The following is a 13,530-nucleotide window of genomic DNA, read 5'->3' as shown; positions in this document are numbered from 1 at the left end:
ACACACACATATGGATAACTGAAATGAGGCTCTTGTTATCCTGTCTCTCATCTCTCTGCACCCCTGATGAAGTAAGAGATTGAAGCTTAGAGATTCATACTGTGGACTTTAGAGTCAGGCAGGCCTGAATGTCCTGGCTATGCCCCTTAATAACTAGGAACTTTGAACAAATTGTATAACCTCTCTCAGCCTCAGTTTCCTCATTTGTAAAAGAGGACAATAAGAAAACCTACCTCTTAGGGTCGTGTGAGGATTAAATAAAAGAATACATGTAAAGAGCTTAACTTATGGTAAATATTAATAAATAATAGATTATTAAAATTATTAATCCTTTAAGGTAGGGTTTTTTCCTGCCCTATTTGAATGAAGAACTCCAGGATTAAAAGAATTAAGTTACTTTTTGTGGTCACGTAGGTAATAAGAAATTAAATGCTATACTTTGGCCCTGTAGCTCTGGGTTTCTACTGTACTCCATTACCTCTGAAGATGTCATTTTCCTGGAACACAGAGAGAATCAACTGAAAATGATGTGTATGCATTTGTTTAAAAAAAAAAAGCAAAACAAAACAAAACTGTAAGCAAATATTTAGTTCTAGTTACTTGTAGATTTGCTTTCTGTAGCAGATTAGCAATTTGAAAGTACTTTCTTGTGTACTAAATGTGAGCAAATGAGTAAATATGTTAAAGATAATGGGATCCAAGTTTCTCACTGTTTAGTTATGGAAAGAGGGAAGACTAGGTTCTATCCATGTTGTTGGATTGGAATTACAGATATCTAATTGAATGTATATATATATATTCGTATATAACATATAGACAAATATTTATATTTGTATGTATATGCATATGCATGTGTATGTATATGTATATATTCATATAAAACATATAGATAAATGTTTATATTTATACATTTGTATGTATATTCATATCCTGACTCTATCTACTAAGATGACCAAGAAGCAAAGACTTCTCTGTAGTAATGAGCACCACCTAGTGACAGATCTTGGTTTCTAAATACCGTTCTCCACTGAAAGGCACAAGAGCTCCTTGGCAAATGCTGATTCCAAGACTGGTAAAGGACAGTACAAGACGAACCTGGAACATCTTGTGGGGATAGAAAAGCCAAGAAGTGCACAAGGATAATGGAGATTTATCATATAGGACCAGCTTGAAGTGGTTCCCATTGGCCAAATCTGAGTTGAACATAAAAATAAATAATGATCATAATGGATTATAAGCTAGTGAGTGAAAATAAGAACCCATGACTCCATGATGATATCAGTAAATTAATAAATGAGAGAGAAAGGAAAGCTCTTCCTTACAGCTCATTGTTAACTAATAATTAAGAAAGAACATTAGAGTAGAAAAGTCATCATTGGATATAAAACTAGTGGGTGAGAGTTTGATGAGGAAAAGGATATTTGCATGGCCTTAGCATCTGCCAACAAATTACTTGTTAATTAGAAAGAAGGAACTAGTAACTTTAGAGTGGAGAGGCCTGGGAGGGACCACCTAACAAGTGGTGTGCTTGGGGTTGGCTCCTACCAGCTCATGAAGGGCAATTGTTTGTATTTCTTGCCAACTCTGTGTTGAGTGATGTCACTTTGGTAGCTCGAAACAGGCCATGGTAGAAGTACTTACACTGAAAATTGGTAAACATTGTATGAAGGATTCCTCCCTGCCCCAGAAACCAATTATTAAACATTTTGTAACATATCAATGACAGTAACCACGTGGTCAAAGACAGTGTAAGCAATATTGAGATAAACGGATATCATGTGTCTTGGCTCACGGCAGCACCCACGCCTGCTGCTGCTCTCCTTCCATCAGGACTGCTCTCAGCTAGTGGGCACGTTACAAATGGTCTCATCCGTTTTGTCAAGCCAATACGCTCCTGTCACAAAGCTCTCTAGATTGTACTTTAAAGGGAAACACCTTTCAGCCAGAAACGTTGGATGTCTGGTGCTAGCACTTCAGTCTTCGCTAAACATGTGCATGTAATCACTGCAGATGGGCTTGGTGCCTCGAATCACCGCCATTGCCAGGGCCTTCTTCTCAGGTTAGACTTGAGGCTTCATTGTTGCTGTCCCAGACTCATTGATAAGCTTGAGGATCATCAGAAACTTTTAGTCCTTCAATGTAGTAGTAAGATTTAAAGTGTGCTTTAAAAAATCCATGTAATGTCATTTTTGCTCTGTGATGTGGATATTGTTAAAACAGCAAGATTTAAAATAATAAATGATATGGAAAAATTGAGAATCAGAAACAGTTAATTCTTCAGCCCCATTTTTTTCATGGGCTAGTTAATATCATTGCAGACATTTGATGAAAAGGAGCAACTAAACTGCTGGGCGTGCTTACTTCATATTTGAGGGCTATCCAGTGCTTGTTCACTCCTTCTAACTCTTAATTGCTGTCAGGAAAACATGAGCATGGCGCACACATGCATGTGTAGCCATGGCTGATGTGGATAACTTGGAGAAAAAGGAGCATATTCCTGTTCTAGTGCATTTACTTCTTTTTAAAATCAGCTCTGTTGAGGTAAATTTAACTATAATAAAAATCACCAATTTTAAGTGTGCAATTAAATGTATTTTGACAGATGTACACAGTTTTGGAGCCAACATAATCATGATATAGACCATTTCTATCAACCCAAAAACTTTCCTCATGCTCGTTCCCTACCTCCAGGTCCTGGCAATGCTGATCTGTCACTCTTGTGGTTACTTTTCTGCATGTCATGTAAGTGAAATCATACAATATGTCTTTGGTGTCTGGCTTCTTTAACTAAGCATACTATTCTTGAGGTTTGTCCATGTGTTCTATGTAACAGTAGCTTGTTCCTTTTTTTTTTTTTTTTTTGAGGAAGATTAGCCCTGAGCTAACTGATGCCAATCCTCCTCTTTTTGCTGAGGAAGACTGACCCTGAGCTAACATCCATGCCATCTTCCTCTACTTTATCCGTGGGGCGCCTACCACAGTATAGCTTTTGCCAAGCGGTGCCATGTCCGCACCTGGGATCTGAACCTGCGAACCCCAGGCCGCCAAGAAGCAGAACATGCGAACTTAACCACTGCGCCGCCGGGCCGGCCCCCAGCTTGTTCCTCTATATTGCTGCTATTGCTAATATTCTGTTGTAAGCCTAGCCACAATTTGTTTATCCATTTAGCCATTAATGGACATTTAGGTTGTTTCCAGTTTTCAGCTGTTATGAATAAATCACCCTCATTTTGATAATAACCAAGAAATTCTTCTTCAATGCCATTACTTTTATTCTGTTTTGTAAAATATGGCTAACTACAAGTTTGTCTAAATGAGATCATCGGTGTTTTGAGTGGTAACTGAAAGAAAATCAGTTGAGGAGGCCTCTCTCAGCCATCCTCCATGAGGCACTCACGCTCAGCTGGACGCCACCTCTCGTTTTTCTGTGCTTTGGTAGTTTTTCTCTTGTACCTCTCTTATGATATATTTTACCTCTACTTTCTACTCTTGCCATTTTGAATTCCCTATTGGGGCGAGGACTATGGCTCTATGCCATATTTATCTTTATTTGACTCAGTGCCTAGCAGAATGTTTTTCACATAATACAGTTATGATAAATATTAAGCGATTTGGTTTGAATTCTTCTCTAATCCCTTCCTTGGATATGTAAGTGGTTTTTATTAATTTTTAAAATCAATTATTGCATTACCTCTAGATTGTTATAAAATAGGTTTCACCAAATCAAAACATTTCAAATCCCACCTCTGCCTTTACATCTCTTACAATGTAACTTTTGAGGAGATTTCTAATTTTTTATGGCCCTTATTATTTTTTTAAACTGTCACGTGAGAGGATTTTATTAAACAAATTTGTGGTTCCCTTTCAGTTCTAACATTCAAGGTTTTATAAAAAGCTACTAAGTCAGAAAGAATCTGCAAGGGGAGAAGGTGGAAGGGAGGAGGAGGTAGGAAAGCTAGGAAAGCGAAAATATGCCATGGTTTTATGTAACGGAAAGTAAAACGAATGTTAGCTAGACTTATTGTGGTGGTCACTTTTCAATTTGTACATATATGGAATCATTATGTTGTATACCTGAGACTAATATAATGTTATATTTCAATTATATCTCAATTAAAAAATAATAAAATAAAATATGTAGCTTCTTAAATAAGGTGAAAATTGGGGAAGGATTCAAGAAACAAAAGTTAGTGTGTAACTCAACATTTGTTGGTAGAGCATTCTTTTAAATCACTTTATTTTATAAGGAGAACTGCCATAACAGTAGTCTTTTTCCATTAGCAAATTTAGGATACCAGTAATTAGGCAGCTTCTCATTCTAAAAATTGATGATGAGACTGGCAACCCCTTTGTGCAGGGGACCATAAGCCCCAGTTTGCAAAGGGCAGTCCCAGTTAGGACTGTTGTCTCGGTGTAATCATTCGTAGTGCTCCTTTTCACTCTCAAATGGGTATTGGTTTGAACAGTGCATTTTATGGTCACCCAGTTATTAGGGATCTCAGAGACCCAGGTCTCCCTACCTATGTCCGCTGCTCTAACGCAGGGTCTGACTTGGGGATGGTTCCTCAGTGAAAGAGTCCACAGTGCCCTTTGTAAGCTGACTCCTTCAGCAGCCTGGTCTCCAGCTGCCAAAGCCATTAGAGCCATTCTCTTCCAGGTACTCTTCTTTTTTAGCATGTCTGAAAAATTTTGGCTTCCTCATGTAAGACTTGAGCAGATTCTCCAGCTTCTCTTACGACTGCAGTCTTCCTTCTCCCAAGGGGTTAACCCTTAACCAAGGGTTTAAGAACATCCATTCATTAAACATTCACTGTCCACTTCCTATGTGCCAAGTACTGAGCTAGGCTCAGGGTATAGACAGACAAAGATGACAAAAAGAGACAGACACAAATCAATAACTAAGTGTGACCAATACCATCTTAGTAGGATGTATACATACACGATGTATATTGGAATCGTTGAGGAAATAATAGTTAATTTAGGAGACAATGGAAGGAGAGGGGGAGAATTTTGAGCAGGCCTTAAAGGACGAGTATGCATCGAGCAGAGGGACAGGGATTGGTGGGGGTGAAAGGTAGGGCTGGGGGAGACATCCCAGGAAAACAAAGAGACTTGTGCAATGATCCATGGCTAGAAAAATGGTGTGACTGCAGAGGCAAAAAGTGGCCTAGTGTGACTATTTGTTGCAATATACTATTTTGGAACTGAGTGTGAGGCAAGACCTTGGAGCAAATCCAAGGGGTATTCTTATTAGGAGTACCAGAAGGGACCTTATTTCACATTTGGTGTGGACCCCTGATGATTCCATTTGAGTGAAGTGTGGGTGTATTTTCGTTCTGAAATTTTACACTACAACATTACCGCATGCATTGACCAATTTCAATACAGACTTTCCTTATGTCGCTTTATAATTAGAAGCTGGTGAATTGAAGTTCCACAGCGGTACATAGACTAGTAGTGATAGCTTTATGGAATTGTTTATTTTTAGTTTGGCAAAGGCAAGGCAGTAAATATCTCAATTAGTAAACTAAAGCAGCATGGATGAGAAATGCCCACAAGGAGATCAGGAGTTAGAAATAACTAAGTCAGTTAATTGAAGGAAACCCTCATCGCTTACCCATCTTTAGAGTTTGAAGAACCAACCTAATGTGTGTGTGTGCACAGTGTCGGTACCCACAGTGCTGCCAGTGATGAGGTCCTTTGTGTTCTTCAGGGTCTCATTGTTTCACAAGTTGCTCTCTTCAGAAGCCACTGTGGTTGACCCATTGGGTCGACAGCCAGTCACACTGGGGTGAGAGTTTGCCTCTGAGTGTGGAAACTTCTCATCTTGTAGTTTCTTTCAAAGTGACCCAAAGCAGGTTTTATTATGAAGTGCTGGGGGAAGGTTTTCATTTTCATTTTCATATTTATATTCACATTATGTGGCCTAATGTGTGAAAATATTTAACAAAAACTTGCATGTGGTACTGCAGAATCATTTACTTGCCTCTAGATAGAATCTCCTAAATTGTATTTGAGATTCCATTTTAGGTTTGGGAGGAAAAGCAGAGGTGGTCTACAAAGCTTAGTTTGAAGACTTTAACTTTTGGTGTATTGAGTCATGCTGTTCCTATAACTAGGATGTTTAGGAAATGTTAACCATTCAGAAGTAGAAAGTCTAACTGGTGCTACGAAACATTGAGAATGTTATAGAAAAAGATGTGTGTGTTTTAAAATTACAAAATACCACTATGCAGTTGTCACGATTTTTTTTTATTTTTAAAGTTGTGTTCTTTAGTCCTTTGCATTTATGGCATGTATTTAATGTTGTATGAAAGCACCTTTGGATTTTCTCCCTAAAAGTGGGGGGGGGGGCGGTCTGTGGGAAGATTGTTGTCTTCTTATCCTTAACAATTTACAACATAACAGCTCTCTGTGGTCTGTTGGGGAAATGATGGGGGTTCATGCATCTGTAGATTAAATTTCTGTCTGTCTGCTCTCTGCTTTGTAGACTGGAAAAAGATAGCATTCAGCAGAGCTTTAGCAACGAAGCAAAGGCCCAGGCCCTTCAGGCCCAGCAAAGAGAGCAGGAGCTGACACAGAAGATGCAGCAAATGGAGGCCCAGCATGACAGAACTGGTAGGTGGTCGGGAAAGATTAGAGCACGGGCCCTGGCTCAGGAGCCGGCCCACGCCTCACTGTGAAATGACATCAGGAACACCTGTAACCTTTGGCTGGCCGAAGGGAGCAGATGCTAACTACACCGGAGATTCCGAATTACATATTAGTTAGCGTTTAAAAGAGAAAATGGAAAGTATTGCCCACTGTCTGTTGATTTCAGAGTGCTGCTCTCACATCTGTTGCACCATCTGGATTATGAGTTTATTTACCTGTGTTCAAGAAACGTAAAGCTGAGAGAGACCACAACAAAGTAGAAAAACAAAGGGCTTGTTTTTGGCTGGGTTTTCAGGCACACATGTTATATAAAGAAAATAGCATCAGAAGCTCTGCGGGAAATGCTCTGAGCTTACAGTTAGAGTCTCCTGAATAGCATTGAACAGTTCCCACAGTACACACATTATAGCTACTCTAAAAGCCTAATGAGTTTGCTTCAGCATCCAAACTGGAGAAAAGCTTTAGCCATTAATCGGTCCTTAATTCACTGTCGCAGCTGGATGTAATTCAGTGGCTCCAAATTGATATGTTCCTTTATTTAATCTTTGCAGCTTCGAACATTTTTAGCATTTGTATGATTTCCCCCTCCCCCAGCCCAATCTAGAGTGGTGTTTAATCCTCTGCATTCTTCAAGTTCTCGCAACCGCTGTTAAAATTCACTAATACAAGGCATCGACCACAGCTGGCAGCTTGGCTAAAAACTGCCATCTTTCATCACATTGGCACTGTTCTGCAGACTGAGTTGGCCAGTAACTCTTTACCTTTAATTTGAAAGTAAAATGCACTTTGAAAATAGGCAGTTTGATTTGCTCAGTCTCAGCGTTATGTGGTTCTTTCACTTTGGAGTTGTGTGTTCACAGACAGTGTTAGTCAAAACGAGACAGTGTCAGTCATTATAATTCCACACCACGTACTCCGAGCTGATTGTACTATTAAAACAAAAGTTTAATTGATCCAGTCTCTTCCAGAAAAATGTTGCTTCATTTTTAGTGCCTTGTTTTATTTTGCTTTGTATGCTATACGCTTTTTGCCAATCATTAGCTAAAATTGAAAAGAAATAAAGGGCCTTATTGAACCTTACCCTTAAAGATAATTTCCACATAATTTGATGTATACTATATTTGATGACATGGTAAAAAATTTTATTGCTTATCTTATCGGTGAAAAATTGCTAATGTAAAATGCGTTAAATGATCTGTTTACTTATAAAGAGGCAAACGTCATCGTGACTCACGTAATTCCCTCTGGCACTTTCAGTAGAGATTTCTTTTAACAGCGTTTGGCCAAAAGAAATGAAAACTCACCAGACTTAGTAAATGTTTTTCCCCTAAAAACAAAAGGAGGAAGTTAGAGGATAAATTATTGTTTGCCCCCACTCCTGGCAGGATCCTATGCTCAAGGAGTCTTGGGCAGCATCTCCGAGGGCTAGATAAGAGCCCTGTTTATCCTCACTGTTTAACTAGAGCCACCTTAAGAACACTGACGTGCATTGTGCACAAAAATATCACACTCTTCTGTTTCTTTGACCAGATCTTCATTGAAGCTCATGCTGTTGACAATGAAATCAAAATTCTAAGGAAAATTACGTATTTCACTTTCATAGTTAGAGAAGCGTGTACAAGAGGGGGTTGGTGAAATACATAAGTAAATACGAAACAGGAAGGGTGGGTTACAGCATGGAAGAGAGTTCCTCCCTGACTTCATCTCAGTTATCTGGTTGTGATCATTTTTGACACTCTGTGTATAGTAAAATTGTCAAAATAAAAAGACAATATTGCACATATTGCAAAGATAAAAGCATCTATGACTCTACTTGAGGTATTTGACAATTTATTAACATGTTAAAACATTACACCAAGCTGGTATGATCAAAAATGTTTTTTGTGTGTAATTATTAGGAAAATAAATGTCTCACAAGATTTAGTGTCTTGCCAGAGGAGTGGTCTTTTGACTTAGGACATGGAAAATGGTCTAGTGGCTTACAGGAAATGTGTGGTAGGAAGTGAGCACTTTCCCCACCGTCTGTGTGGGAGCACCGCAGAGCTACAACCATAAACATCTTATGTTGGTGGGGGGGTTATTGTTGTTTCTAGAAAATGAACAGTATTCATTGCTGACCTCCCAGAATACATTTTTGACAAAGTTAAAGGAAGAGTGCTGTACATTAGCCAAGAAACTGGAAAAAATTTCTCAAAAAAGCAGGTAGGTAATATTATACAATACTTTCAGAGTACTGTTTGTGTGAATACTGTAATTTTTCCTCAAAAAACAGCGTTTCCACTATTTTATCTAATGACAAAATTAGATATCTGTTTAGATACATTAGATAGATACATTTTCTGTGAAAATATTTTCTCTGTATAAACACTTTCTTAACTATCCATGCAGACACCTTGAGTTTTTTATGAATATGTATATGTACTATTATTTGACTTTTTTAATGTTTATAATTGAAAACTATAAAACTTCAGAAGACAAAGATCAAGATAGCAGTTTTTCTAGTAAAAGATGCAGGTAAACCAAGGAGTTTTAAAGTCTTATGTTGATATAGTTAAAACATTTTAATCTATTATCACAGTTCTCCATGAACTCGCAAAAGCTGTCTTTAGGTCAAATGATCATAGATGAAATGTGTATATATAAAAATAAAAGTAGACGATACTTTGAAATAAACTCAAACCATCCCTTCCTTCTTCTAAAATTGTTTTATTTTAGGAGAACAGCCATCATTCATTTTATAGGTTCTATGCTCTTTTGTAAATCCATTGATGGGGATCTCAGTGAATTTTTTCCTGGACCTTTTCTAAGCAGGTTTTCTCAATGAACGCTGTGTTTTATGTTCTGAACTGTAAGAAGCCTGAGTTCTCATCTCGGCTCTGACAGTAACTGTAATCTCAAACAAAGGTATTTGACCTGCTTGAACTGTGATTTCCTCTTGTAAATGAATCGTGTTGGACAGAGTCACTTTGAATTGAACTGTAAAAGTCAACATTCACGTAACTAGCTAGATGTCAATATCACCTTACAACGTAACCTAATGGAAAAATAACCTGTATATCTTTTCTGTATTTTTCTGAAACTCACTTAGATCTGCTCGGAGCAAACAGTATTGCTCAGTAAACTACTGACTTGGGTATCTCATTCAGAAGGAGTTTCCAGGAGGACCAGGGCCTGTCTGATCACTCTGAGCCCTGTCTGGGGCTCCTGCATCGATAAACTGGCTTAGTGATGGAATCCCCATCCCCGAATCTCCTGGGGAATCAGAGGGCTTCGGAATGCACGGTAGGCAGAGGCTCCTGTACCCACCCAGAGTGTGCTCTGACCTCTGTGCCTTCTTAGCAAATACTAAGTGAATATCTTGTTTGGGTAGGGAAAAAGCTTAGGGTGCCAAAATACCAGATATTTTTAGGAAATTTGGCAAGGAAACCCAAATGATATTGTCATGAAAGAGACCCTCATAAAATATCAAGAGTAGCTATTCCTAACCAGAAATATTTAATTCACCTCACATAGATCCAAAAGTAAGTAATTTGTTAGAAACAAACAAACCAGATTATATAATCTAAGAAAGAAATTATATTGATCTTGGGTTTATAATATTCTATTATTTTAAGATTGCTCTGTGACTGATTATTGATTATCTTGCTCTGTATGAAGACATAATTCAGGAAATTGAAGTGTATAAAAGAGAAATAGGTGCTATATGCTTGGTATATATTATTTAAATCTCACAACAGCTTGAGACAGGAATTATTATCTTTTACAGATGAAGAGACCAATACAGTATTTAAAAAGCTGGTAAATGGGAAAGCGAGAGTTCTAACTTAGATGTTTCTGGTTCCAGTCTTTCTTACAATAAGTATAACATTTTACATCTACTACTAAGGAAAATCCAGGCCAACATAGTTATGATGGGAAAGTTTGGGAAAGAAAAATTAATCTTCGATTCCCGTGGAGAACTGGGCATGCTTGGCATGTGAGGGTTCCCCTGTGAGCCTGGGTCGACCTGTGCCCAGCGCCTCTTTTGCCTGCTCTGAATCTCTCAGCTTACCCTGTCCTGGTCCGTGAGCTTGAGCCTCAGCCCCTCTCCAGCTCCTCTCGCTTCTAGTCCCTCTAGCTCCTGACCACTACGTTATGAATTGAACGTGTTCCTTTTTGTCTGACACACAGATGGCACTCAATACATATTTATTGAATGAATGATTGAAACAAACAAGTGTGGTGCTACCCCCATCTCCCGAGCTGACTCTGGCTCCAGCCTGTTCCTTTGCTGACGACAGGCAGTGTGCGGGACAAAACACCGTGGCATTCAGAAAGAACTAGGTTTGAAGCTCGCTCTGCCACTTAGCTTCGTAACCTTGCGCACATTGCCTAATCTCTCCAAACCTCAGCTTCTCCGTCTGTGAAAACATTTCTAAAACCCATGTTGCAGGGTTGTTGTGGGAGTGAGCAGTATGTAGAGAGAGACACAGGTACACGTGTGTGTAAAGCGCGTAGCACAGTGCTTGACACCTGGGATGTGCAGTAGCGGCTGCTCGTGTCATTGACGGCATTGTGTTAAGGGTCTGGACTGGCCATTTGGGTATCACTTCACTTAGCTATTTTTGTTTTTGCCAGGGTCCAAGTGCCGTTTCTGACAAACGTAAAGTCTATACCACATGAAAACCTTTTTCTTTTTTTGCTGAGGAAGATTGGCCCTGAGCTAACATCTGTGCTGTCTTCCTCTGTTTTGTACGTGGGACACCACCACAGCATGGCTAGTGAGTGCAGTAGGTCCACACCCGGGATCTGAACCGTGTACCCAGGCTGCCGATGCAGAGTGTGTGGACCTGTAACCCTCAGCCACAGGCTAGCCGTGGGAACCTTTTTAGAGACAGAGCAGGAAAATGTGGGGCTGGTTGGTTTCAGGCCTGCTCAGGCGCCTTGCTGGGTAAATCGGGGTTTAAGAGGATCTCCTGCGACTTTCTGAGTTGGTCCAGAGCCACAGCCTGGCACCGAGCAAACACTTGATAAATTGTTGCTTATTATTGTTAAAACTTTTGAGGCCCCTAAAGTTTACAAAATAGCATTTTGTCTTCCTCACAAGAATGTAGTAGGTAGGATACGTTGTGATTTTAGGGCTTTCTTTTGTTTGTTTGTTTGTTTACTCTTAATTTCTTGTTGGTCCAGTCTCGTTTCCCACTGGCTCCCTCCATGAAGACTGTGAGATTTTCAAAACTCTTGCAAAATTTAACATTCCATTTTGATAGTACCCTCTGCTTTGAAACAACCTATAAAACTTGAAGGGCTCAGAGTGTTTCTTTTTAAATAAAAATTGTAACCTTCTTCAGCCCCGTGGCAGCCCTCCACGGTGTGCCTTACACTCCCATGTTAATCCTCTGGGATAAATCGTTGCCCCTGTGCTTGGAGCTGAGGCAGTCTTGGGGATTTTTGAGCATTCTAAAGTGTTGTCATAATGGAAGCTTAGTCTCCAAAATAAGTGTTTAAACCATGTGGTAATTTTGAGCCAGATTTTCCTCAGCGAACTGTAGTAAAATTTTTCCTGAAAATAGGTGTATTTATTTTGTGTTGATCAACAATTTAAAACATTTTTTTGCTCCTCTTTTCTTACTAGTGACAGTTCTCTAAGAGTTTCGTGCTATTCAAAATGCCATACTAAATAAATGGATTCATACCGTTTAAAATAAGCTCCTTTTTACTCACAGAGCTGGCCATTTGAATAGAGCTCCCGCGGAATCGCTGGGAAAGCCGGCATTCTGGCTCACCATTCCTGTGTGTTCCTACTCTTGACCCCAGCCTCGTGCTGGGCTGCTCTGTGGAAGGGTTTAGAAACGGGTCCTCCATGTGTGTGTCTGCGGTATGAGTTTTCTCCCCAAGTGGACGTACCTCGCATTATGGCTGTGCTTATTGTTTCTGTTCCCTGGAAGCCCTCCACAGCGATTAGCACAGTCACTTTCTGCACAGTGTGCATTCCACACTGCGTGAGTGGTGTCTGTAACCCCAGGGTTTGTGAATGGCACGTCCCATTCTAAAACTAAAAATGAACTGCCAATTCCGTGCATTTTATATAGCTTATTTTTGACCACCAGGCAAGAGAACTAATTCCATTTTGCTTTTAATTGGCACCAGGCAGGCGTTCCGGCTGGTTTTAGTTGAAGCTCACATTAAACTTTAGCTACTTTTTCGTCTTTATTCCCCGGGACTCTGAGAGCCTTTTACGGTGATAGGGTGTTTTTTTGAAGTTGGTAAGTGGAGATATTTAAGTATCTTTGGTGCAACTGTGATTTTTCTTTATCCAAGTGAAGGAAGCGTTCCCTCTCCCCAGCACTTAGATGAATCAGCAGTAGAATGTTGCAGTCGATCTAAAGCATGGCCTGGGAAGCACTTGGACAGGCTGCGCGCTGGCTGGGAGCGAGCCTCTGCCAGCTGCAGAGTGCAGATCAAGCGTGTGCTGGGTTTTAGCCTCGCAACACTCGCACGTCGAAAAGAACAGGATACAGAGCACAGAACCCGGGTCGACGTGGTCTCGCTTCTCTTTCTTTTCCATTTTCACTTTCTGGGTTACTGGGCTTGTGGATTGATGTCTAACACTGCCTATTGTGTATTTGTGATTTGCGTTTTGTAATTAAGAGGAACAATGGGAGTCCACTGGGTCTCGTTATATATAATGGTTGGTTTAATTTGTTTCACTTCTATCTTGTTAATTGTAAATTGATCATTAAGAGTTGAATTCTAATCTGTCACCAGGGTTGTGGGTATTGAGGCTAGAGCAATGATCCTGCTTTTAATCACTGATGATGAGAAACAAATTTTATAATTTTGGTACATATTGCAGTTCATATATTTTAACACTGTATTTTATGGTGTTATAAATAT

The 13,530-nt window shown here is 39.6% G+C and overlaps 1 protein-coding gene across 31 annotated transcripts in view; it reads left to right on the top strand.

Annotated features, from left to right (window-relative positions):
* The window catches only part of SDCCAG8 (SHH signaling and ciliogenesis regulator SDCCAG8), a 222,856-nt gene that overhangs the window by 125,391 nt on the left and 83,935 nt on the right, over positions 1-13,530 (top strand). For 23 of the 31 annotated variants that reach the window (XR_011535260.1, XR_011535257.1, XR_011535262.1 and 20 more), the window contains exons 14-15: positions 6,491-6,618; positions 8,748-8,856. The exons of 3 other annotated variants lie outside the window; for them this stretch is intronic. Coding sequence is in view for 17 of the 28 variants with exons in the window: in XM_070602168.1 (XP_070458269.1) it covers positions 6,491-6,618; positions 8,748-8,856 (237 nt within the window). In the remaining 11 variants the exon portion in view is untranslated. Of the gene's footprint in view, positions 1-6,490; positions 6,619-8,747; positions 8,857-9,742; positions 9,937-13,530 lie in introns of all 31 variants that reach the window. 5 more of the 31 variants (XR_011535263.1, XR_011535264.1, XR_011535265.1 and 2 more) reach the window with 2 other exon arrangements.

The sequence above is a fragment of the Equus przewalskii genome, chromosome 31, assembly GCF_037783145.1.
Source record: "Equus przewalskii isolate Varuska chromosome 31, EquPr2, whole genome shotgun sequence".
NCBI lineage: Eukaryota > Metazoa > Chordata > Mammalia > Perissodactyla > Equidae > Equus > Equus przewalskii.
The sequence above is the reverse complement of the archived record's forward strand: the minus strand, read 5'-3'. Positions and strand labels throughout refer to the sequence as shown.